Below are 26,426 nucleotides of genomic sequence, written 5' to 3' on the forward strand. Positions count from 1 at the left end.
ATCGTGTCGAATACAGGTATCCGAGCGATAGAAAGTAAATTGGGATGGCTACTACTAGGGCAAGATGAGAAGGTGGCGTTATCGTCTACAACGGCTATCAGCTTTCTCTTAAAAGCTAAACTAGGAACACCCAAAGATTTACATGAAGAAACTGACCCGAAAAAAGAAGAAATTGATTTTGCCAGATGGTGGAAACTAGAGAGTCTAGATCCACTGGAAAAGGTGCCACTTTCAGAACAGTGGAAGACCTATGCAGAGTCCATCACTCAAGATGATGATGGACATTATGTAGCACCGCTCCCATGGAACGGGGAACAAAAAATACCTCAGCAAGAATGAAGCCATGGCAGAAGGTCAGGCAAAGGCACTGATAAGAAGATTGGACAGAGACCAGGAGATGAAGACTTCATACGAAGCCGAGTTCAGCAAATTAAAGGAACTTAGGTTCATTTCCAAGGCGGATACGTCATTCGACGGTATCTACACGGTTCTGCCCCATCATCCGGTTGTCAAAAAAGACAAAACCACCAGTAGAGTAAGGCCAGTTTTCAATGGTTCAGCAAAACCGAAAACGGGTTTCAGCGCCAATGATTGCCTAGAAGAAGGACCCAATCTGAACCCAGACATTCTTGACATCATGTTACAGTTTAGGCTCAACCCCATTGCCTGGACAGCTGACATTAGACAAGCGTTTCTAATGGTGAAACTGCTTAAAGAAGACGCGGAAGCGTTAAGGTTTTTTCTAGAGGATGAAAACGTCCCAGGATCACTGCAGTTTTATAAATGGAACAGGCTTCCATTTGGACTCACATGCAGCCCGGCAGTGCTCAGGACCGTCCTGAAGAAACATTTGGAGTCCTATGAAGGTGACTTAGCAGAAATCAGCAAACAAATTCTACGCCACCTATATGTAGATGACTACTTGTCGAATGCATCTACAGTAGAAGAAGCAATGGCCGTAATCGGAATTGTGCTGAAACTTTTTGCTGACCCAAACATGGACTTAAGAAAATGGGTAACAAACAACCAACAACTGCGTAGATATCTACAAAAACAAGGCCTAACCAATGACTCAGACAAGTCACACTCATTTCTTAATTTAGACCCACAAAAAGTGCTTGGATTTAGATGGAATACTAGCACGGATTGCTTTTATTTCAAGGCAGACGTTATCGTAGACGAAGCAGCAAAAGTTCAAGTGTTAACTAAACGAGCTTTTGCAAAAATTTCAACAAAATTGTTCGATCCACTTGGATTAATTGGACCTGTAACGCTCCAATTTAAGCTTCTTTTTCAAGAATTGTGGGAATTCAAGATTGGATGGGACGAGAAGGTGCCCGAAGAAACGGAAAGCCGATTCAGGACAATTGTTGAAGATCTAAGACACATTGACAAAATACAAGTGCCAAGAATGATTTCTATGGCACCTAGCAAACACGCGCAAGAACTGCATGTTTTTTGTGACGCTTCAACCAAAGCGTATGGAGCTGTTGCTTACGTGAAATCAAGACATCCAGATTTCATTCGGCTAATTTGCTGCAAAACCAGAGCAGCACCACTCCCGAAGAACGAGGTATCTCTACCACGGTTAGAGTTACTTAGTGCCGAACTCAGCAGTGTTCTATCTGAAAGAATCGTCAATGCAGTTGACAAAGTAAATTGGGAAGTGCATTTATGGACTGACTCAATGGCAACCCTTGGATGGATTCGCGGAGAAGCAAACCGTTGGAAGATGTTCGTCAGAAACAGAGTTGAAGCCATCCAGAAGAGGTTTGGGCCAGATCACTGGAAACATTGTCCGGGGAAGGACAACCCAGCAGACCACGCATCAAGAAGCTTGACAGCAAAGAAGTTAGTTGCCGCTTCTTCCTGGTGGGGAGGTCCCTCCTGGCTGAAACTGGAAAAAAAGGAATGGCCGCAACAAGATATGCCGACATCAGAAGTAATGCAATTGATGGAGATCGAAGCAAAATTGAAGCAGAAACTGCAAATCCTTGCAGCTAATAGTACTTCGGATTGGTTTGACGTACTCGTATCAAGAGCGAGCAGTTATCTGAGAGTTTTACGTACAATCGCCTGGATGTTTAGGATTTTTAGGAAGGAGTCGCCCGGCAAAGCAACTGAAATGATCAGGGAGTGGAAGTTTCCTGTCTCTCTGTTCATGAAATCGCCGTCGCCGAGAACTTCATCTTAAAACTCATTCAAAAAAGGGCATTTGCAGAAATCTACGAGTCCTTGCAAAAGGGAAAACCACATGGTAAACTGCTTCACGGTATTGATACACTCAGGCCCATTTGGGATGCAAAGGAGCAACTCATCCGAGTGACTGGAAGAATAGGCCCGGCCCTAAAAGAACTGCTCATCGATCCACCCATCCTTATTCCATCAAACGAGAGGATTGTCGACATGATGATTTACTATCATCATGTTAAACGGAAGCATGCTGGTGTCCAAAACACTCTGACATTCTTACGAAATCGTTTTTGGATCATTCGTGCACGCCAACGGATTAAAAGTGTCATAAAAAAGTGTGTAAGGTGCCATTGAGTTCAATCGCGTCCCTTTAATGAAGAAACTGCTGCAATGCCATTGGATCGAACCAAGAAAGCGCAGCCATTTGAAGTGATCGGGATCGACTACTTCGGCCCAATGTATGTGCTAGAAGAAGTGATTCTTATTGAAAAGGACAGTGATGGGAACGATATCGAGAAAACTCGTGTTGGTGAAAAGAAAGTTCATGCGTGTTTGTTTACTTGTGCAATCACAAGGGCTGTGCATTTGAAGCTTGTGACTGATCTGACAACACAAACCTTTATGTACGCGTTAAGAAGAATGATGTCACGCCGAGAAGATTGCAAAATTATCTACAGTGACAACGCGTCAACATTTACTTGTGCCGCAAAATTAGTGACGGAAGATCCTACCCTAGCCAACTGGCTCTCAAGTAAGGGTATAGAATGGAAGTTTTCTCCTAGCCTAGCTCCATGGTGGGGTGGGTTTTGGGAGAGGATGGTCCGCTCCGTTAAAGAACCGCTAAGAAAGGTGCTGGGGAAAATGAAGGTTAGTTTCGACCAACTTCAAACCATACTGGTGGAAATTGAAGCTATCGTGAATTCACGGCCCCTAACTTATGTTTCTGGCGAAGCACATTCCTACGAAGTTTTGTCTCCACAAAAGTTGCTGACCGGAAGACAACCTGGAGCTACATCAGAGTCACCCGACTCAACGAAGACGAGCCGTGATGACCTCATCGAGCTGGACAAGCAGAGGAGCGAACACGCCTTAACATGGTGGAGGCTGTGGCAAGAGTCATACCTGTCTGATCTTAAGCGATTTCACTGTCGCAAGGGAAAGGGCACCAGAATTCCGCGTGTTGGCGAAATCGTCCTGCTGAAAGAACCTAACATCAAACGTGTTTCGTGGCCGACAGCTATTGTTACAGGAGTGATACCTGGAACCGACGCCAAGGTGCGAGCGGTTGTTTTACGACTACGTTCGGGTAAGGAAACCACCAGGAGCATCCAGACTGTCTATCCATTAGAAGTTCAAGCCGATATCGACACGCCCGTCGATGATACCGAAATCGGCAGAGTGGAGAAGACTACGTCTACGAGAAAGAAGAATCCGCTCCGTAAGAAGAATTTGGAATCGCGCGAGGACGCTGGCGATTCCGGCGGGGAGGATGTTGCAGATTGTCAAAGCCCACAAGAAGAAAGTGTATCCAAATTTGGAAGGCCCGTCAGACGGCCTATTGTTTTTGACTTATAATTTATGTTATAATTGTTAGCTTTGTGTAGGCCGCCAGGGGCGCTGCCAAGCAGAGCCTTCTTGGTGGCCGATATCGGCAATAGCCGTTGTTAGAATTTTTCCCTGTGTAAAAGCAGACGCCATTTTTTTTGTGTCAAAAAGTCAGTTTCAAATAAACTAGTGGTAGAACCTGCCTAAGTTAAATTTACAAAGGTATTGAATCGCAGGTATTAGAGTTGTTAATTAGATTTAATACTTTTCACTATTTACAGGAAACAATATGATATGATAAAAATATTTTCATGATCATGATTCAACAGTCATCCTGACACACCGAGCGAAAATGTGACAGTGGCCGATGATTTTTTTCCAGGTAGCACATCTGGGTTTGTTATGAAACAATGTTTCTGGGAAACGAAGACCCCCCAAAAAAAAATTTCCTTGTTGATTCTTACAGAATAGTGGCTTCAGTTGGCTTAGGAATTGCTTTGTACAATGCCTCCTCTTCCCATGCCAGACGAATTTCTGATAGATGAAGAGGAGACTCACTTGAAAAGTGAACTCGAAAATAATGCAGTTCCATCGTCCGTTGATAATTCAAACGGATTAGTCATACGCGTTGAACACGAACGCGAAACTGCGGAATTTGATTCGCCGGGTAACCTTGAAGAAGAGGTAAATTTGTAATCTAAGGAGAAGGAAATGTTTTCTTTAACGAATTTTATCTTTTAAGGTTGACTCGTTGACCCTGTTTATTTCTGTTTCCGATGTCCGGATCTATGCACACGTAATTTTTCGAATTCATCAGCACATTGAATGCGTCATTCGGGAGTGCAATGCATGGAAAAACCCGGAGGATCGTATTCCGTTAAAGTGGGACCTTCACGTTTGCAATAAAAAAATGTTGCGGGCCAAAAAGATTATGAAAAGGGTGGCTGAACTGCGGAAGCAGGCACGTCAAGAAATGGTTCTATTAATTCGTCGATTCGGACGTCTAAACATTCCTCGTCTTGTAACAGACGAATTTAACAAATTATTACGTTCTTGCGACAGGGCCGATAATTTCATGAACTATGCAGTTGAAGCAGCTTCTAGACTGCATGTAATGTAAATGATATTATGGTATGATGTGATTTTGTACGGTTTAATATTCTGTTATGAAAAGGTGTCTTGTGTGCCAAAGTTTACGTACTTTATTGCTTGTGTTGCTTTGAATAAAATGTCTACTCAGATTCAATTTTCATTATTGTGCATTAGATAAATTAATTCGCCAACGCCTTATCGCAATAAAACATCAGATATTGAGTAGTTTCAAACTAAAAAGATTTCGTGTACTCTGATGTTTGATTGTGAGTTCGCTAAGAATTTCATGCGTTTTTTCACAACAGTGTGAAAAAATTACCAAGTGGTTTGCGAAGGAGAAGAAAACATTTAAGATATTCTGGAGAATTCTCGTATTATTTTTTTTTTACATTTCATAGAACCCGATTAGTCAGTGTTCGTAGAATCTAACCAGCTGCTTTTTAGGGGACGGTTTCTTTGTAAAAATTACGTGTTTTGGAGTACGCTAGGTTGTTTTTTAAATGATTAATTTCATTAGTTTTTCGCCGTTGATCGCTCAACATGTCTCAGATTTCGACTTCGAGTCAACAATCCGTAAACCTTAGGGGAAATGTAGCTCAAAGCCGTCGCTTAAAGTGTCAATTTGATTTCATTGGAAATCTTGAAGCGGCCTTAGCTTATCTAAAAGGATTGAATTCCGTAAAATTTATTGCGCGTAGTGCGAAAGTGATTTATTTCGAAACAGACAAAAAGAAAACTTTGCACTCTTTTTCAAGAGGATGCCCGTCGTTGAGTGCCGTGTATATGTGTGCGCAATCCCGTATTTTAAATTACGATATTATTGAAAAAATCGGTGTACCCATGCGTGTTTTTAAACACATTGAAAGACGAAGCCAAGGCGAAGAACTACTGGATGTGTATAGAAAAGTTCGTGCTGACAGAACACTGCCTGATTTTACCGGAAACGTGAATTTTATGGTGAACCGGGAGAAATACGAAGCAGTTATGGCGCATGCCATTTTAGAAAATGCAAAAGAAAACTACAATCTGGTGCTTCGACCGTGGCAGTCAAATGTTGTTCAAATTGCTGGACAACAGTGTAACCGCAAAGTCCTATGGGTGTGGGATTACGACGGTAACTCAGGAAAAACCGAACTGGCCCGGTTTTTCATGATGAAAATGAGATACCAACTTTTAACGCCAGGCCGCAATCATGATCTCTGTGGCCTTATCAACCCTTTTGCAAAAGGATACGTGTTTGATTGCGCACGGAACTCTTTCAGTTCGAGTGGCATCAAAAGAGTTAATGCAATATACGAGATTCTGGAGGATTTAAAAAACAATTTTCTCGTTAGCGGAAAATACAAAAGGTGTGAGAAAGTGACCCTCAACAACACAGTCATCGTTTTCGCCAACCAGCTACCTAATTTGGATCGACTCAGCCTTGATCGATGGTTTTTTTTTCACACAAAACTTGGGTAAGTAAATTCGTCTTATATTTTTATATAGTAGTTTTCCTAAATAATATTCCTATCCAAATACTGTAAACTGTTGCACCTTATTACTTTTTTTGTAACAGACCGGTTGGTGTGAACTGCATTGGTCACGCGGATGATTATTACGCATGCACGATAGATAAAGAAAACGAAATATCTTCTATTAAAACATGCCATCAAAATCCACTTCCGAAAAAGGATAGCGATGCGTATCAAGAATACCTAGATAATTACAATGTCCCCAGAAATTTAAGATTGATTGCTGTAAATCGCTTAGCCTTCCCAAATGCAACAAGTCATTCGGGAATGATTTTGCGACTATTTCGTCAACAAAGATTTGAAGAGCTGCTTCAATTTCTTGATGAAAATAGTTGTCTCCAAAACAGCATTACAACAGTTGAGAAGCTCCGAATTGACTAGTGTTATCATGTTGTTTGAAATAAATATGTTGTTAACCGACAATAAATCTATATTTAAAAACAATTGTAGTTATTTATTTTTGTAATATGGTTGAAAATGAAATTCATTATGAAACTTTAGTGTTTTATTAAATGAAATGATAAAAAGACTAGTTATTTTTATTTAAACACAAGGTAACATATCATCCGATTCATCCGCTAGAGTAGCAGCAAAAGAAATATTTCGAAGTGCTAAGTTGCTATTAACTTGCTACGCCGGAGGGCATGCTACAGCTATAAATTTGACATATACGGTGTTTCCCATCTAGCGTCGAAAATGTAAAACTTTGCAATTTTCGAAAGCGTACGAGATGTCTACGGACGATTCTGAAAAGTACGATATGACCCGACCCCATATTTTTTAAAATCAAAATTCAAATTTCGGTCGTGAAAGTCGGGTTCTGATTGGTTGGTGGCAGGTTGGTGGATTTAGGAACCCTCCTGTGCCACGGATTTTCGTTTTTGGGTGAAATTTTATTACAGTTGGATTTTCCATGTATAACTGTATGGAATAGGGTATTTTTTGTGATGAAAGGTTGGTTTGTTAATTTTTAATTTGTGTTGGTTTAGAAACGACGAGGGCGGCTGTCGTTTGTCATTTGTTTTTTATGCTGTCATGGAGAGAAGCGGAAAACGTCAGGTTTTTCGACGGTTCAGCCCACGCAGCCCCAGATAAATCTCGAAGGCCGACACCCAGTGGCGTTATTCATTTTTTGTAATGAATTTAAAAATAAACCATCCGGCAAATAGATAATTACTCCTTTATTTTTTAAATTTTTCGTATTAAATGCTAGACTTAAAATAAAAATACGTTCAAGGGAAAAATTTGAACACGGTTAAGTTCTCCTCTTTTGGAAACAAAGAAATTTTGACAATTAATAATGAAACTTAGTGATCGGTCCCAATTAGTTCTAATCGAGTTAACCACCCCGCACCATAAAGTGCATTCGGGGTTGAATTGAGGTGCCACTTTTCAACCGGGGTGTTGCGGGGGAAAAATTTGAGGTTAACCCGTTGCCCCGATGCAATTTAAAAAAAATGCCGTTCTTTCGGTTTCAGAGTAAAAATTGGGGCAGGCGGGTAGAACGAGCTATTATCGGGGTTGTTATCGAATCGATCGGGTGAAACAGTCAATCGATAATGTTTTTTGCATTGATGAATCGATTGATTGCAATCCAATTGATTACAAACCCCAATTGAATTCGGGGAGAAGAATTTTCCACCCTGAGCCACGCCTCGATGGCCCGAAATGAGAAACCCGATTTGCAAAAAAACGCCTCGATTGGCTCGAGGCCGATCCTTAAATGAAACAATTGGAAATCTCCTTGGCTGTTGGAGGAGGTCCGTAGAATATAATTTTCGTACAGTATTCTGCACAAAAATCCATACAGCAATTTTAATTTGAACACCAATTTGTTGATGTTGGAATGAATGTTTTAAAGATTTTCTTTAAGAGCTATGCTGGGCAGGTTGTAGAGCCCCGAAAAAATTTTTTGGTAATAGTCTAAGTATCTTATTTGTTTTAAAAAATCAATAACATTAAAATTGATGTTCGGGTTTTTGTGCAGGATACTGTAAAACCATTTCAGTTCCAAGGTGACTAGCTTACGGACATCCCTGGAACTACCCATTGAGTACATAGATATCTAACGGATGTTCGGCCATGATTCGGACATCCGATGGCAGAAATGTGCTATATGGAGGAATTAAGGAACAACTAGCGGATCTCCTAACGGAGTCACTTGGTGGTCCAGCTTTCCAGGACTTGAGAAGGAAGATTGGAGTTTACTCTATTCCGATTTAAGAGGAGATGTTGAATTTAGTTAACAATCCTAAATTATGTAAATCTGGCAACTCCGGCCCCCCTTCTTCTCTTCCTCGAATCAAGGTCTTTGTTCTCAGGTTCTTCCTTTGTCTTCTCAGTCTACTTGAAAACTCTACCCCGTAAAGTTGTATTTCTCTTGTGTGGCATTCTGCAAATACAAAGGCAAAAGATATAGTTAAGATAGACTCAGCTAATATTCAACAGATTGTACCTTAGAAAAGAAAAAACTCACTGCTTGGTTGCACCCGTTGTCGAAACTGGACGATGCATTAGAACTAGCACCAGAACTAGAGTCAGAACTGGAGCTACTTGGGCTAGACCAACTTGAAGTAGACATTGTAGCTGCTGTTGCGCACGTTCACGTGCAATGGGAACGTGACAGCAGAGATGAGGGATGGAGGGTGAATAAATGAAGATGAAAAATGACTAAGGGAAAACGGAACGGCTTTATTTCTTCATTGAAAAAGAGGGGGGAACAATGAGAGAGAGAGCTGGGTAATACTGTTTTACTTCGTTACTTGACTGATACTGAGGGGGGGGCAAGGGCTTACTTAAAACGTAAACATAAATAGAAGGCCCTTGCCACCTACAATCCTGCCCGTGAGGGCAGCATCGTAGGTGAGAGCGGGCCCACCTGTCCACAGGTACAAACAAACAAAAAAAAACTGGAAAAAACAACCAAAACAAATGCAACTTCGGGCATATAGAGAAAAACAACGTAAAAAAAACAACTTAGAATGAATACATCAAGTACAATTTGAGAAACCCTACCCCCGAGCAACCAACAAGTTTTCCAGCATTCCAAGTGAGGATCTACGTCGACCTCAGTTGTCCTTAGGCAGAAGCTTCTTGTAGTAGCTTCGAGAGCCGCAGAGGAGTTGATGATGGTCTGCCGACTTGCACAAGTTGTAGAACCGAGGATATGGACAATCGGACAGCGTAGTGTGCCCGGCAACTGATACGGGTAAAAACACCGAAAGCACTGATGTTGAGAGAAGAGCAGTTCTAGTCGACCCTGGTTGGTGAGAGTCATAAACTCTTCACATTCAGCAATTTTCAGGGTGCAACGATAAGAACCCGGCTCTCCAAGTGCTCAGGCAGGAAACACCGGATGTTTGGGTTGTGACGGGGCACCACATACTTCGGGGCGTCGGGAATTGGAGCCGGTAAGGGCGCGTTTTCGTTTACCTCTTTTTCCCGGATCTTGCGTAACAGGTCTCCAACAAATCCGCTCAGCAACGCTTCCCTTTCAGCCCGGTAATAGGCTTGCATGTTGATGATGTCCTCTGCTCCTTTGGCGATCTCTTCGTTGAGTCATAGGACCACGCGCTAATGGGCGTAAATCACGTCCACGGCTTCTTTTCTGGCTTGCACCAGCTGAAATTGGTCTTCCTTCAGATTCTTCAGACACTCTTCTTCCTTTTCACGGGATTCTTTCAGCTTGCTCTTGACGGATGAGGCAGATTCAGCTGGATTTTGAGCCATGGTGCACGTCGATGGTGAGAGGCCACTTCTACGTAAAGCCAGCACAAGAGTAAACGTTTGATGCTCTGCCACATCTGGGATGGCAAGATAGCTGGACACTTCCATTCTCAGCAATCCGATATCTTCCAGCGGAGGGTTGCGCTTGCGCATCTTGCTCATTAGTATAGGGGAGACCAGACCCATATTGGACACTGTACCACCTTGTACAGTGTCCGAAAAAATAGTAAAATAAGTTTTAAAAATCTCATTTTTATATTTTAAGTTATTTTTTATGCATTCTTCATAAGTTTAAATTTTCATGCATTTATGTCTATTATTTTATGAGTTATTATACAAAATAAAAAACACGCTCAAAATTTACAAATTTTTCCGTTCAATTTATTGAGTTAACTCTTTCATTTAGTATTGGAAAATGAAACTACGTGCATGTATGTGTTAGGTAGCCATTCCTATACACGCTGTAAAAAAGAAAAATTTATATGTGATGTACTGTGATAGTTATCACGTTTTTACCGGTATAGGGTGTTTTGGGGGAATATTGGACGATTAACTTGGGTGAAATCGGACAGCAAAGGGCGTGGAATGGGAGGAGCCTATTTAACGCGCGAAATTTAAAATTCCAGTTGACTAACAGATACGTAGCGCGCTCATTTTTACGATAGATAGCCAATAACTTTTAATTTGTATGTTTCTAGGTGCGTTTTCATAACAATAAATTAAGATTAAGATTTTGTTGAATTATTGATGCATTTTATTTCTGGTTTAACTGGTTTAAGACACCTTAACTGGAACATTTCTCCGTTTGACATTTGATTTAAATTTAAAATTTACGCACAACACAACACATAAAAAACAATGAGATTGGATCTTCTAGGTTTCTCTTGTGACTGATCGACAACGTTAAGTTGTACTTTAAATGAACATCACCGGACAAAACAGTGATTTAGAATTACAATTGTGCATAAACTAAGTTGACTTAAAATGAAAATTCACTAACCAAACACAATAAATTGAAAAGAACATCGAGCTATAGGTTAGAAATTGCTCTTTTTTTAACAATACGACCAGTACGTGTTATTTGAGTAACAGTTTTTTCTTGAGTATTGTAGTTTTCGTCATCTTCTTCGTTGACATTGATCGTTTCTTCTTCGTTTTCATTTCTTTTTGATTTTCTTGCCTTTTTCTCAATGTTATTTCTGTCTGCTGGCTTGAAAATGTTCTTCGGTGCTAACTTTTTTCGCTCTCGTTCTTTCTTTTTTATGTCTTTTTCTTCTTTTCGTCTATTGTCTTCGTCAATTTTCATCTTCTCTGGCGTATCGGTTAGAATCCTTGTGCTACCAGCACGATTGTTGGCCCTGGGTCGTTTGGCCAATGGGATGTTTTGGTTAACTTGAGTCAACGGTCTGATTTCCTCCAATGAAACAGCAACAACGGATTCCAATGGAGAACAAAATGGAGGAGAACTAGCGTGATTCAATGAAGAAGCAGGAGCAGAACTTAAATGATTCAATGATGACACCAGAGCAGAACTTGAAGGATCCAATGATGAAGCCGGAGCAGAACTTAAAGGATTCAATGATGACGTCAGAGCAGAACTTGACGGATCCAATGATGAAGCCAGAGCAGAACTTAAAGGATTCAATGATGACGCCAGAGCAGAACTTAAAGGATTCAATGATGACGCCGGAGCAGAACTTGAAGGATCCAATGATGAAGCCGGAGCAGAACTTAAAGGATTCAATGATGACGCCAGAGCAGAACTTGAAGGATCCAATGATGAAGCCGGATCAGAAATTAAAGGATTCAATGATGACGCCGGAGCAGAACTTGAAGGATCCAATGATAACGCCGGAGCAGAACTTAAAGGATCCAATGAAGAATCCAGATCTGAAGTAGTGGAAGCGTTTGAAGAAGTCATAGCACAATCAACCGGAACTAAATCATTAACAAAGAGAATGAAAGTGACAACATAAATAGCAGACGATAAAATCTGGCTTACATGGTCTGTCGGTCACAAATGAGGGAGCAAACCTGGAAGGGTTTATCATGAACCGATTAAAAGGAAAAATTCCTGTTGATTGGAATCCAGCAATGATATTTTTTGGAGTAATAGCTTCTTGGTATGGCCCATTCGACAGTTCTACAATTTCCTTAATAGAAATCCGTTGACCTGGATTGCGATTTAACCAATCATTTTGGCTTTTCCCGCATGCCCGTTTGAATGGGCCAAACACACTTACATCCAAGGGCTGCAAAGCATGAGAGCAGTGGGGAGGGAATGTCAGCAAAATTATTCCATTGTCTTTCGCGAAGGAGACTGCCTGATAGTCAAGGTGACTCGAGTGATTATCTAACAAAAGCAATACAGGATTGCTTTTTGAACATTTCACAAATGATTGGAAATGTTGTAGGGATTAAAAAAACTGAACCCAGTCATCCACCCGGATTCATGGGCAAGTCCTATGCATCCAGAAGGCCCTTTTCAAACATTACTGACAGTAATTTTTTTCTTGGGAAGATGAATACTGGGGGCACAGAACCACCAGCCGCATTTACAAATGCCAGCATGGTAACATTTGTGCCTCTTTCAGCAGATACGGTTTGCTGAACCTAATCAAGAATGTGTAATAGAAATTAGTTTAATACAAAGACAATGAAGATTTAAAATGTTAGGGGCATAACCTACTTGTTTAGTTCCTTTTGCTGCTATCACGTTTGGTGGTTGCATTACAGTTGGGTTGTTGGTCTCGTCGCAATTAAACACTTGATAGGCTTTGAATTTGTGTTTTACAACTAAGCTCTCATACTTGTCATAAAAATTGTCCACAACAGGCTTATTAATCCCAGCTGCCCGTGCTTGACTCGTTGCTTCCGGTTTTCTTATTGATAAACTCTGATTGCGTTTTAGGAAGCCACTTAGCCAATCTTCTGATGCTTGTCCATTTTTATGCCATGCCGGTGGAATTCGCGTTCCATTAGCAATAGCAAATGATAAAGCAATAACTCTTGTTTCCTTTGGTGATAGTCCGTGATTAATAAGAGTGCACTTTTTCAAGTATTCTGCTAACTGAGATTCCATTTCAGAAGAAAATATTTGCGAAGGATGAGTTTTACGTTTGATTTGAGCAGGAGGAAACAGCCCACTTGAGGAGAATCGTTTGGTATAAAATGCAACTGTAGATGGTTTTAGGTTGAATTTCTCCGCTGATTTCCTTATTGAAGATTTTCCACTCAAAACATCGGAAATCGCTCCGTGTAATGATTCTTCAATTGGCTTTTCTCTCTTTGCAATATAATTCCTCGGCATGGTTTTGTTAGACAGGACTGACTTGTTTGAAGTAAGGAAACTGCAATGTTGGAAAAGTATCGTTGAAAGTGTGAAGGCTTCTTGCTTTGACTTGCTGGTAGGCCTAGTAAGGAAACAATAATGTTGGAAAGGTATCGTTGAAATTCTGAAGGTTTCTTACTTTGACTTGCTGGTAGGAAGGCAACTGGAATATTGGAAAAGTATCGTTGAAAGTGTGAAGGCTTCTTGCTTTGACTTGCTGGTAGGCCTAGTAAAGGAAACAATAATGTTGGAAAAGTATCGTTGAAATTCTGAAGGTTTCTTACTTTGACTTGCTGGTAGGAAGGCAACTGGAATATTGGAAAAGTATCGTTGAAAGTTTGAAGACTTATTGCTTTGACTTGCTGGTAGGCCTAGTATAAGAAAACATTAATGTTGGAAAAGTATCGTTGAAAGTCTGAAGGCTTCTTACTTTGACTTGCTGGTAGGAAGGAAACTGCATTTTTGAACATAGTTTATCGCTGAAAGTATGATTGCTGAAACTGGGCTGAATGTGAGGCAACAGCAGTAGGCCTACAACAAATTTACAATAACAGTATAATTATATTAAAAGTTTAAAATTATGCAATAATTAACAAATGTTACAAATGTTACATTTCAATTACGAGAAGAGTCATTAACTTGTGCCATATCTATGCCTAGGCCTACATCAAACGATTTAGTGACTGGACATCGACAAAATTCTGCTGTTTCATTATTAAAGAATAAGCCACAACTATCGTCAAGCCAAAAAATTACATTACCAGTAATTTCTTCCAACGTTATGAAGCACACTTCATTTACAAAATGCTCTCCTCGAAAACTAGCAGCCATTAGCCTATTCATACATCACGACAAAGCAATGGCTACCTGCCAATTATAAAGAATCGATTGATATCCAATCGATTTTAAGTTCCGCCCCCCTCCATGTTCACTTATCATTATTTTCTATTATAAGATTTTTTTTTTATTTTATAGGAAATCACTTTAAAAAATTATACATTTAATTAGTTGTGGAATTACCTATATTCCAGATTTTTTTGGTTGAAATTATTTAATCCCATCCCTTTATTTAGACCCTGTCTAAAGTGGTACAGGTCGCTGTACAATTTCACCCCGGGTAGGTCAAAAAACGACCGAAAATTCAAACCTCTATAACTTTTTTTACATTCAAGTTATGAAGTTGAAAAAAATTCAGGAGGTGCGCGGAGGGGTAAAATTTAGTTAAGTAAAGAAAAATGTATTTTTTTTTCAAAAGAATGGGAGAAAAGATACGAAAACCGGAACGGTCCAATATGGGTCCGTTCTCCCCTAGATAACTGAGAGGCTGGCCTTTTCGAACCAGATTGATGTTGGGATGCCGGGGTTGATGATGGAGTCTCACTAGTGGGGGGTACCTCGGAGACAGCTGAAGCTTGGCCGATGGATTTCTCGAATGTATCTACCCCGCGGATGAAATCCTCCTCAAACTTGAAACCGAACGTAGCCTTCCAGCGAGGGTCCAATGTTGACGCCAATTTGAACAGCGTGTTTTCTTCAAATGTAGCGAAACGTTTCTTGAGAGCTTCGAGCATCTTCTTCACAGCAATTTAGATGGAATGCTGCTCTTGCGGGTCATCATCTTCTTCGCCATCTTCACAATGATGGTGCTCCATCCCAGTAGGAAGTTCGTCCATATCGTCGCAGTCCGCGTCCATCTCTCCCCTGATGTAGCAGGCCAGCTTCATGCATCGGCAGAACGCTGGACAGCTCTGGAGTGTGGTCCCTTTGCATCAGCTCAGAGTTTTCTTGGAACGTTTTCAGGAATTCTAGTAGCTGCTGAAGAAGTTTTCGTTCTGAGTAGGTGATTTTCAGGTCGGACTTGTGGTAGTCAAGCAGCTCGTTGATGAACCGAAAGTTCTCGAGAATGGACTGTATCTGTATACACTTGCTATTCCATCTAGTCTTGCAGTCCGTCTTGAGCGTGGTAATCTTTTGGGGATAACTGGAATCAGCTTCAGCGTAGCAATGGTCTTGAAGACTATGATCGCTTTCTTCCACGTTTTCGGGTGTGATAACCAACAGGGCCTTGAGCTCATTTTGTTTCTTTGTCACCTCCGCTGCTTTGTACCAAAAGAATGTAAGAATATCTGCAAGTTTTGAGAAGATGGTTACGATTTCTGGAATCTGGGAGAGGGTGTCAACCGTGATGGCCGAATCAATTTTGTGCGGTACGCATGGTGATCGAGGATTACAAAATGTGACCAGAACACTTCATGTTGGCGCCTTCGTCTGTCAAGTACGTCGGCTTGGCCGAGGCGAGGCAAAACTCTTGCAAAGTATTGTTGATTGCATCGGCAATGTTCTTGCCAGTATGACGGTATTCAAGGTGCCTGTTGGACAGAACAAACCGGACGAATTTCCAGTCTAACGTGATGAATGAGACGATGACTGAAAAGTAGCCCAGTCTACGATGGTCATCGGTCCACATATCCGATCCAAGAGAGAGGTGGATGGAATCTAGTAGCTTTTCAATGACGACCTTCTTTACGTTGTATCGATCCGATCCAAGAGAGAGGTGGATGGAATCTTGTAGCTTTTCAATGACGACCTTCTTTACGTTTTAGTAGTGGTCGATAAGGTACGTCCTTATCAAAGTCGTGCGATCTGGTATGATGTAGCGAGGCTCAAGAACGTGGAGTAGCCAACGAATGGCACAGCCCTCCACAAACGCAGCTGCACGGAGACCCAAATAGATGACTTCGACTAAGGCTGCAGTGTTCGCCTTTACTCGTTCGATGGGACACGGCATCATCTTCTTCCCAAATCGGCCTTCAGCGATGTAGTCCCGGATGGATGAGTTTGAAACACTCGATTCCGGAGAGAAGTCACGGACATCAATGATGTTTCCATGCTGCCGCCTTAAATGGGTGATGTGCGTAGTTGTTGTCCCGTGGTAGGCGAAAACATTTTGAGGCCGACCGTTAGGGAGTCGCTCAGTCGGGCATAGATTGCAAAGAATCTGATTATCGTGACCTTCAACCATCGTCATATTTTTCATAATGGCCGACCTGGAAATCTTGCCAAATGGGGTGACACTCCTTCTTGCTTGATCCTCTTCTTGCTCGTCTCCATTGTCCCTCCTCTCTGGTGGGGGTACAGATTGGCCCTTTCTTTTCCATTGTTTCGGCTGCTTCTCAAACCTCTTTTGGCAGAAAGTAAACTCGAACGTCATCCTCGGAGGTTTGATCTTCCGCGAGCCGAGGATGAAGCAGGACCGATAGCAGAAATGTCATCGTGATTGAAGGTAGGAGCGGGTGTGTTAGCCAATGAATTTGAAGAGCCAGAGAGACTTGAGCTGTGAGAAGGAGAGTTGGGACTGTTCAAATCCAAAATGCTGTCATCAGAAAAATTTCCGGAATTGCGACAAGCCATTTGCGATTTTGGGCTTGTCATCTGTATTAAAGGGAATTGAATCAATAAATAAGTATTAATCGATGAAAAACTGCCAGATAATCAACGTACCAGGTGAGATAATGAAACATGAGGAGTTAATCATAAGGCCAATAAGTTCAGGCTATGTTGTTGCCTTCATAGCTTTACAGGAGACTGCCAATATAACGAATGTTTGTTATTGAATATAAATTTTTTAATGGTATTAAGTGCCAGATGTTGTTTTCACCTTCACATAACGCAGTTTGTTGGCCTAAAAAAAAGAAACAGCAGCTCCTTCTTAACACCGTAGTACCAAACAAACAGAACTTGAAGACCTGCAATATAAATGTTTTGTAGAATAAAATAACTGCCAACAACACAAAATGAAAATGTGGTTGAACCTTCACTTGAAGCTTTTTTAACATGAGAAATTTTTAGGAGACCAAAATCAGCTAAAGAGCACACCATAGATGAGCAGGAAAGCTTGAAATCTCGAGCCACAAAGAAAAACAGCCGTTAAGTCTTAGAAATCTGAAATAAAAAATGTGAAACCTTATTTCACAAGGTAATAACTGCATTATAGTTTAGATATATTATCAGAGTTGAAACTAGCTCACCGAAACGTGAGCTTAGCTCAAGCTCTCCGCTCACGGCCTAAAAGTGAGCGGAGCTCAAGCTCAAGCTCGCACAAAAGATGTTGAGCTTCGCTCAAGCTCACGTTCGCTCAAGCTCATTTCCAAGTTCTTTTTATTAATAGATTACCTTTGACAACTGACAATCAAAACGGTGTATTTTTTTCAGATTTGCTTTCATGAGAATGCGGTCAATGCTCAATGGTCTAACATTGAATGAGAATGACAAATCTGCCAGAACCATGCCCATCGCTCCCAGAATCATTATTCTCTACATTTACAGTTTCACAATCAACTTGATCATCACCACCTTCAGCACCCACATGACTTTGACTTTGTAAACTTGTAGAAGCTGTTCGCTTTTTTGACGCCATTTCTCATTAGTCTCTACTCTCTAAACAGTTTAAGACTTTCAGTTTCAGATTTCCTGGTTTTAATTTGAACAAAAATTTGTGTGAATTAAGCAATTAACTACAGAAAACCGATATTTAAGACACAACTCACAAGTTTATGTTTTTATTTGTTCAGTTCAATCACTAAGCTGTAACTGTAAGCATAAGCAACTAGTATAGACTAGGCTATTAGCAAGTAGCACAGACAGCTTTCCACCTCCAAACGTGGAGACTTGTCTCATTTCGGCAACCACTTTTAATTTTGGCCGCTAGATGGCGCCACAAGCGTGAGCTTCCGCTCATGAGGCAAAAGCTCAAGCTCAATCTCACACTTTTTCAAAAAGAGCGAAGCTCAAGCTCAAGCTCTCGTGAAGCTCGTTTTAACTCTGATTATATTATATTTGCATTATAGTCAGATCAAATATTTTGAAGAAAGAAGTCTGCTAATCAGGTAATCTGCATCTGCTTTCACCAGCCTACCAGGGTTGCAAAATATCACAATTTGGCAAAAGTCATGGGACCCAGCTGGGTGTATAAACTATAAAGTATACACAAATGTCTCAGGAAGGGAGCTTTTGGCTTAAACTTTTCGACTTTTGCTGGAAAGTCGACTAGATTAAGCAAAAAAGAAAAGTCGAAAAAACGGAAAGTCGAAGAAAGTCGAAGAAAGTCGAAAAAAGTCGACTTTTAGTCGGGTTGAAAAAATGAAAGTCAAAGTCGAAAAATCGACTCGAACTTTCGACGGTTCGACTTTTTTTAGTTCGGTACATACCAATGTAGTAGGCGACCTGATTTTTGCCTTTGCCCTTTGAACTCGATATAGATGGCGTTGCTGTCGGGAATTTTATATTGGGGTTTTGGGGTCTACATATTGTCGCGGTTATTGAGAGTATGGACTCTGTTGTCATGTCCAGCATTCTTTTATCGAAGATTTCCCGCAATCCCATCCGAGATATCCGGCAGTCTTGTCGGTAGAGATTTCCCACGATAGCTGCTGTTCTCCAAAAGCATAAATACTCGTACGTTTCCCTTGCTGTAGCCCCAGTCTACTTATGTCTGTTGTAGCGTTGTGTACGTTTACGGTGAATAAACGTGTCTTAGTCACTACCCGGGTCTTCAAGTAACTCCCACCAATTCTGACATTTGACATTTTACAATGTTTACTTTGACAATCTTTTACAGTTTATACCTCATTTTACCTTTTATACTGAGATTTTATTTTTACAATACATTTTCTCTTCACGACCCCGATTTTTACTCAGACGACCCAATTTTTTCACTTTTTACGTAGACGTCCTGTTCTTTGGCCGTAGCCATAACACAGAGCTTAGTCACTGGACGAATACAAGGGCTTTTGTGGTTGCTCATTTGAACTTTTACCACTCGAACAACGTTATCCGAGTCACTGGGAAGAACTTCAATCACTTTTCCTAATGGCCACTGTCCACGTAGGGTATTCGGTTCGATGATGAGTACCAGGTCCCCGACGGTAACGTTAGGCCGATTTTCAGTCCATTTTCTTCTTTCCGTCAGGTGTGGAACGTATTCACGTAGCCACCTGTTCCAAAAATGTTGGAGGATGGCCTGACTTTGAAGGAACTGCTTTGCGGTGACGTCAAAGTTCTCAGCATCTCCCAGTTTTAACGGAACGTACGGACGGGCTCCTCCACGTAGAAAGTGATTCGGTGTTAACGGGTCGGGATCTTTGTGATCCATGCTGAGGGGCGTTAGTGGCCGAGCGTTTAAGAGGGCTGCTACTTCTGTGATTACCGTTCGTAGGACCCCATAGGTAACTAAGCGATTTCCTAGGCTGACTTTCATGGCCCGTTTGCACGATTGCACGATTCTCTCCCAAAGTCCACCAAAGTGTAGTCCGTGAGGGGGAGTGAAATGCCACTCGATTTATTGACACGCCATCTTTGACTGCAGCTCTTGGTGTTGTTTTACCAATTCCATTAGAGCCTGGCGGAGTTCTTGTTCTCTAGCTACGAGATTGGTTCCATTATCGCTGTAGACGACGTTCGGCTTTCCACGTAGACTCGCGAACCGGGTAAAGCATAGAAGAAATTCTTCGAGACTGAGGCCATCGGAGACTTCTAGGTGAACCGGGCTCTGCCTTCAGGCTGGTGTAGACGTATGCCAAAGTCTTACAACATGGAATACCCGACAACTTTACTGAATCTTAACACGTTTTTACTAGGGATGATAAGAGAAATACACGTGTTTGTTAAATCCCGGGTTTCGGTACCATTTGTTGCGCACGTTCACGTGCAATAGGAACGTAACAACAGAGATGAGGGAGGGAGGGTGAATAACTGAAGATGAAAAATGACTAAGGGAAAACGGAACAGCTTTATTTCTTGATTGAAAAAGAGGGGGGAACAATGAGAGAGAGAGCTGGGTAATACTGTTTTAATTCATTACTTGACTGATACTGAGGGGGGGGGGGCAAGGGCTTACTTTAAACGTAAACATAAATAGAAGGCCCTTGCCACCCACAATCCAGCCCATGAGGGCAGCACCGTAGGTGACAACTGCAAAAGAGATAAAAAAAGATTTGAAGAAGAAAAAAGGGGGCGTAAACTAGAAAAACAAAATGCTTACCCCCCCTCTTACACAGTTGCTGAAAATATGCTAAATACAAGGTTGACACAATTAATGTGGAATTTATTTACGAATAATTTGTTAGATGTCTGAAAAAAGTGTAGCCTATATTTTCGTTATACCCGTCTGACAGCAGGTTCCGTCTATATAATTTGTCTTTTTGTGTTTTTCTCCCCGGTGACTGTTTCCCTTGCATCATTTTGTTCAGTTCTTCTAGCTGTGTCTGTTGCTTCCAGTTTTTTCGGTATTTGACTCCCATCGTGTTGTGCTTATTTTCCTGTTTTTCCCCTCTCAGCCACTTGGCTGATGATGGGGGACAGCGACGGTGGCTCCCCGTCCCCTATCCCAACTAGAGTCTGTATACACTGTCAAAATACCTTTTTTCCCAAATCCAAAGTTCACCGTTCTTGTTGCAATACGGCTCGCTCCAACTCTCTCAATGCTAGCCTTTCTCAGCGTCCCTCCTCCACTAATAATGACTCGCTTTTTCCAAGCCCCGCTTCCAAAGGTGACAAAAGGAAGAAAGATGTGCAGTCTCCCAACACCACCGACTCAACGGGCCAAAAGAGAGGCAGAAGTGATCCATCCACCCTATTCCTTGAAGAGACCGATACTAACACCATCCTCGACTGGCCTAAGGATGTACTTATTGCTAAGCTATCTCTGTGCATGTCCCACCTTCTAACTCAATGTAATCTTGTGTCAGACCTAGAGTCCCCTAACTCCATCCTTCGTTGTCAACTGAACGATCATGTGCTACAAGTTGGTAAGCTCAAGGCTGACATTGTGAACATCAAACTGGCCTTTGCAGACAGCGTTCTCGGCGCTAGTCGTTTTTGTAACCCCTCTGTCTCCCCTAACCCTTCGTACGCTATGGTTGCTCGTGGCCCTGCCACTAGTTCGGTGTTAGTTGCCAAATGGGTTGCTGGTTCAGAGCCCCCAGCACCAGTTGATCTAATGGCGGGGGAAAAGAGGTTGGACACCCTCAATACCGGCCTTATCCCCTCTCACGTCCGTGTTAAGAACGACAAGATGTTCATCACTCTGGACAACGAATTGGCGGTTTCCAAAGCTGCCGACATCCTGAACAAACAACCTGAGTTTCGCTCTCAGTTTTCCCAGGCTTCCAAGCTAAATTTTTTCTTTCCTGTTGTGGCTCTGTTTGTTGATGTCACAGACCTCGACCATCTTAAATTTGAATTAGAGCACCGTAACAAGCTAATGAGGGGTCAAATCCACTCCTTAAAGAAAGTCTATTCTAAACCTAATTCCCCGTTAGGTCACGTGAAAATCTTCCTTCAGTCGCGGGAAGCCAGAGACAACATTCTGCTCCAAAAAAAAGTCTCTGTCAATGGTGTGAACTTTCGCGTGGTTCCCATCGATCTCGATCGTGAGGTTAGACGATGCTTTCGTTGCCAAAAATACGGTCACATCCAAGGGGTTTGCAAGGCAGTTACTTCTGCCTGCGGTAAATGCTCTAAATCTCACCGAACTAGCGAATGCTCGGCAGCTAAAGATGACTGGCGCTGTGTAAACTGCGACGGCCCCCACCAAACGGGCTCCCCTTCTTGTCATGAGCAAATTAAAGCTGTGGCCCGTTACAGATCCTTTTTAGACTAGATGTGTAGTCCGACAGTCGCCCCTTCAAAACCACGGCTCCCTCTCCCGTTGCCGCTCAAGTGTATCCAAATCAATTTACGCCATTCTAAAACTGCCTCGGCATCTTTGGCTCAAGTGATGTTGGACCTGGACATAGACATTGCCCTTGTACAAGAACCCTACGCTTCCGGCACTTTTCCCCCAGTCGTGAATAATGCCCCACCTGGCTTCTCTTCCTTCCACCAACTGTCCGAACTCCATGCCTATGGCTCTTGTATCTTAGTCCGTGACTCGGTATCTAAAACCGGCAAGCTGACTACCAAACATTTGCCAAACCATGTTGCCTGCATCGACTTACAAACTTCCACTGGCCCTCTACGTTTTGTCTCCGTATACCTTCGGCCCTCCATAACTGACTTTCACTCAACAGCCCTATCTATCCTCGATACATCACTTGGTAACCCCCAACTGTGTGTTTGGCGCTGATGCAAATGCAAAGAACATTCTCTGGAACAGCAGATCCACGGACCCTAGGGGCATGGAGTTAGAGTCTCTTTTTTTATGCGAAACTTGTCTATCGCTAATATTGCTAAATCTAAGCTCGACATCGTACCTGGGGGTACCTCCTTCATCGATGTGACCTTCGCCGGACACCAAGTTAAATTCAACCGGTGGCTATTCTTGCCCATCCCTTCCCTGTCAGATCACCCTTACATCTACTTTGAGATTCACTCAGCCGTCCCACCTCTTTTTCCTAGTCCGTCAACGCGTAAGGGAGCTAATTCCATTCCATCTCCTCCCTGCATCGATCAGCTTCTTTTCTCCTCTTCTCTCGTCAGTATGCTCCACTCCAACCCTCCGACCAGTTTAACCTCTTTGGCGGCGATTGAAACCAGCATCTCGTTCATCTCCAACTGCATCTCTGTTTGTGCGGTGGCCGCTAATTTCCCTTTCGTTGGTCCTTCGTCCGCCAAAAACATGCCCTGGTGGTCCTCGCATCTGTGTGCTCTTCGAACCTCTACCCGCGTACACTTTCGTAGTTGGTCAAAAAACAAATCTAAGTCCAACGAAATTATCTACCGACGATCTAAGGCGGCCTATCAGCGCGCTATTCGTTCCGCTAAGGCTAAGTCATCGGAAGTTTTTAGATCTGAAGCTACTACTGGTGACACTTTCAAAGCTCTGGCCAAATTCTCTGGAAAAGCCAAGTCCATTCAGCTACCAAGCTCCATGATGATCAGCGGCTCACTTTCCTCCGACCCTAACATCATCATCGATGGCTGCGCTAAACATTTTTTCCCGGAAGAGTCCTCGACCAGCCAACTCCACCGTGACGTCCTGGAGAAAGCGGAAATCGCACTTAACACCACTCGCTCTGGCTGCCCGTCTGTTTCAGATTGGGAATTCGAGGCTGCCCACCAGTCTCTTAACCCTAACTCCGCCCCAGGATGCGACGGTATCTCTGCGTCTCTTCTTTTGTTAAGCCTTTCGTCCATCAAACCACACCTGCTTGCTATACTAAACGCCTGCATGGCCCTCTGCGTTTTTCCTACCTCGTGGAGAGTAGCCAAAGTCAAAATTATTGGCAAACCTAACAAGCTAGACTATTCGTCCTTAAAAAGCTTTAGGCCGATCAGTCTTGTCTCCAACCTCTCAAAGATTTTGGAGAAAATCATCCTTAGCCGGCTCTTGTGGCTCGCCAACTCTAATGATTGGTTCAGTCCCGATCAGCACGGATTCAGAGAGGGCAAATCAACGGAGACCGCCACGTATTCTCTAGTCAGCTTCATTGAAAGGGCCTTTTCTGACAAACAATCCTGTGCCACTGCGTTTCTAGATATACAAAGTGCCTTTGACTCAGCCTGGCACCCAGCCATTATCTCCGCCCTTAGTGAAAAGGGCTGTCCTTCACCCCTACTCCATCTCATCCATAGTTTTCTTTCAGACCGGCAGGTGATCTTAACTGTTGAAGGCTTTTCTCTGACCAAACCCGTACAGCTCGGCTGTCCTCAAGGTGGTGTCCTGTCTCCCTTCCTCTGGAACGTCCTAATCGATAATCTTCTTAGACTCCACTCCTCCTCTCCCGTCAAAATCATCGCTTATGCCGATGACATCACCATCGCCTCGCGGCACAAGGATCCAATGTTAGCTACCCGCCATCTCCAAGAAGCATGTGACCGTACTGCCCTCTGGTTGGAAAGCCTTAAACTTTCCCTTAACGCTTTTAAGTCTGTCTTTGTCCTGTTTGCCCCGAGGCTCAGGCCAAAGTTCGACCTCTCCATCACTATTAATGATGTCTTTGTATTCCCTTCGACTGAATTCAACTTTCTCGGTCTCACTCTTAGCTCCAATTTAAAATGGAATAACCATATCATAGGTAAACTCAACTCTTCACGCAGAGCTCTAATGGCGGCTAACTGCTGCCTACGCCAAACCTTTGGTCACGACCCAAAGCGTATACGATTTCTGTATCTCTCTACTGTGGAGCCAATTTTAACTTCCGCGTGTTCCGTCTGGCTTTCGTTTTTAAGCTCTAAAGCTGGGGTGAAAAAGCTACGATCATTCGAACGTTCCGTCGCTCGTTTGATTACTCTTTCATTTAGATCCGCTCCCACTGACTCTCTCCTCATTCTCTCCAACCTCGTCCCACTAGACTTGCGCTTTATGCAAATTGCTACTACACGTTTTCTTTCACTGCAAGGACTCGACTTCTCCCCTCGTTCTAAAGTTGTCATCTCCCGACGCTTTGTTCATTTCTGTTCGCTTCCACACATCTTCACCCCTCGCCTCCCGGTGCTAGTTTCGCTTCCGCCATGGTCCCTCTACATCCCTCCTGTTCGTACCCTTCCAGATGGAATACCTCTCCTGCCTTCTGAACCAGACTCTCTAGTCCTGTACCTATCTGCCACCTGCCTTAAACAAGTAGCCAACGTCTCCGTAGTTGCCACTGACATCTCGGGCATCATCAGATTCAGCAACGCCCGCTTATCGCAGCCCACCTCTCAACGCTTCGCCAGCTCTTTTTCAGTACGCGTGGCCTTTGATATAATCCTCTCTCTTAGCACCCGTTACAAAAGTTTCTCAATTTTTGCTCCTTCTATGTCTTTTTTTATCTTTACATCCCCTTGCGTGCGCCTTTTTCAGCTTGAAATCCAAAACCTTTCCTCTCTGGCTTCCTTAGCCACTCAATGCTCCATGTTCTACGGCCTCAACGCCCAGTCGCAGGGATACATACTAGCATCGTTCTGGGCTAACACTACCCTCCCTCCGGTAGTGTCAGAAGTTATGGCTGAACAGATCCCCAAAAGCTACGTCACTCCCCTCATCAAGTCCCATCTCCACAATCTTTGGAACTCCGAGTGGCTCTCCTCAGCTACGGGCGTCACCACTCGCATGTTCTTTCCCGATGTCGACTCAACCTCTGTTTTCCGCTACCTTAGAACCAACGCTCTATCGTCTCAGGTTTTTACCGGCCATTGCTTCCTAAATATGCACCAACATCGCTTCGGCTTCTCTCCCTCGGCTGCCTGCCAGTGCTGAGCACCTCTCGAAACAGTTCAACATTACCTCCTACTTTGCCCGAAGTACGACCACTATCGAGCTCACCTCAAATCTGTAATCCTTGAAAACGGCTTGGTTTGGCCGCCCCCATTGCACTCCCTCCCTACCTCTAGTTCAGTTTGGAACGCCGTCCTGTCATTCCTAAAGAAAACTAAGAGGCTCGTGCGTCCAAAGTCCTAAATACATTCAGGTAGACTTAATGATCCCAGGGAGTCGGGGCTGTCCAGCCTCTATCATTCCTGCAGCAATTAAGTTTCCCTCCTATTACAGCCCAACCTCTATCCTCCCGTGGGTAGCAATTTGCCTACTCAAAGGGAAGGAACTTAGGTCTCTCGGCGACCTCGTGTGTCACAATGTTTTTCCTCTTCGGTATTTCCTCCTCAATGGTTTATTTGTTGTTATTTTTCATTATTTTTCATTTCTTTTTATTATTAGTGCTCTATATCCCCTTTCTTCTTGGTTTCTTAAATTTAAACCTCAGCTTCCCCAGATCAAGGCTCTGGGAATTGCAATGAAGCTCTTTCGCTCTCCCGTCGCTATGCCGGCGCCCATCGGCTGGTGGGCTTGAAGGTGCTACCAAGCCGGACAGACACATAAGGGTAGCTCGAGATGGTGCTTCTACCTGCAACTAACAGAGTCGCTGATAGGCCCAGTTTCCCATTACTTGTCTGTTTTCACTCTGTTTCCCTAGTCCTGTTTGTTCACATTTTACAATGATCTCAACCTCTCAATAAACCGGGCAAAACTCAAGTATGAGTTAGCCCTTTTATAAAAAAAAAAAAAAAAAAAAATACCCTCCTTCCTTTAGGTTTCTAAGAAAAAATTT

At 42.8% G+C, this 26,426-nt stretch overlaps 4 protein-coding genes across 4 annotated transcripts; 3 read left to right on the plus strand and 1 right to left on the minus strand.

The window, feature by feature from the left end:
* The first annotated feature begins 4,236 nt into the window (after positions 1-4,236).
* Positions 4,237-4,962, plus strand: LOC116936509. Its single transcript, XM_032943651.2, has 2 exons — positions 4,237-4,422; positions 4,481-4,962. Exons 1-2 carry the CDS (start codon positions 4,243-4,245, stop codon positions 4,856-4,858), a joined length of 558 nt encoding a protein of 185 aa, XP_032799542.2. The 5' UTR covers positions 4,237-4,242; the 3' UTR covers positions 4,859-4,962.
* A 708-nt stretch (positions 4,963-5,670) lies between these two features.
* LOC116928678 lies at positions 5,671-6,725 on the plus strand. Its single transcript, XM_032935770.2, has 2 exons — positions 5,671-6,287; positions 6,389-6,725. The coding sequence occupies exons 1-2, from the start codon at positions 5,671-5,673 to the stop codon at positions 6,723-6,725; spliced, it is 954 nt and encodes a 317-aa protein (XP_032791661.2).
* Positions 6,726-13,387: 6,662 nt separating this feature from the next.
* Positions 13,388-14,972, minus strand: LOC123470515. The gene is made up of 5 exons (XM_045170856.1): positions 14,741-14,972; positions 13,832-13,932; positions 13,686-13,772; positions 13,541-13,627; positions 13,388-13,483 (listed from the first exon to the last, which is right to left on the minus strand). The coding sequence occupies exons 1-5, from the start codon at positions 14,970-14,972 to the stop codon at positions 13,388-13,390; spliced, it is 603 nt and encodes a 200-aa protein (XP_045026791.1).
* Positions 14,973-21,109: 6,137 nt separating this feature from the next.
* On the plus strand, positions 21,110-22,060 carry LOC123470551. Its single transcript, XM_045170901.1, has one exon. The coding sequence runs from the start codon at positions 21,110-21,112 to the stop codon at positions 22,058-22,060; it is 951 nt and encodes a 316-aa protein (XP_045026836.1).
* Positions 22,061-26,426: the final 4,366 nt, after the last annotated feature.

Source organism: Daphnia magna, linkage group LG1 (assembly GCF_020631705.1).
Source record: "Daphnia magna isolate NIES linkage group LG1, ASM2063170v1.1, whole genome shotgun sequence".
Classification (NCBI taxonomy): Eukaryota; Metazoa; Arthropoda; class Branchiopoda; order Diplostraca; family Daphniidae; genus Daphnia; species Daphnia magna.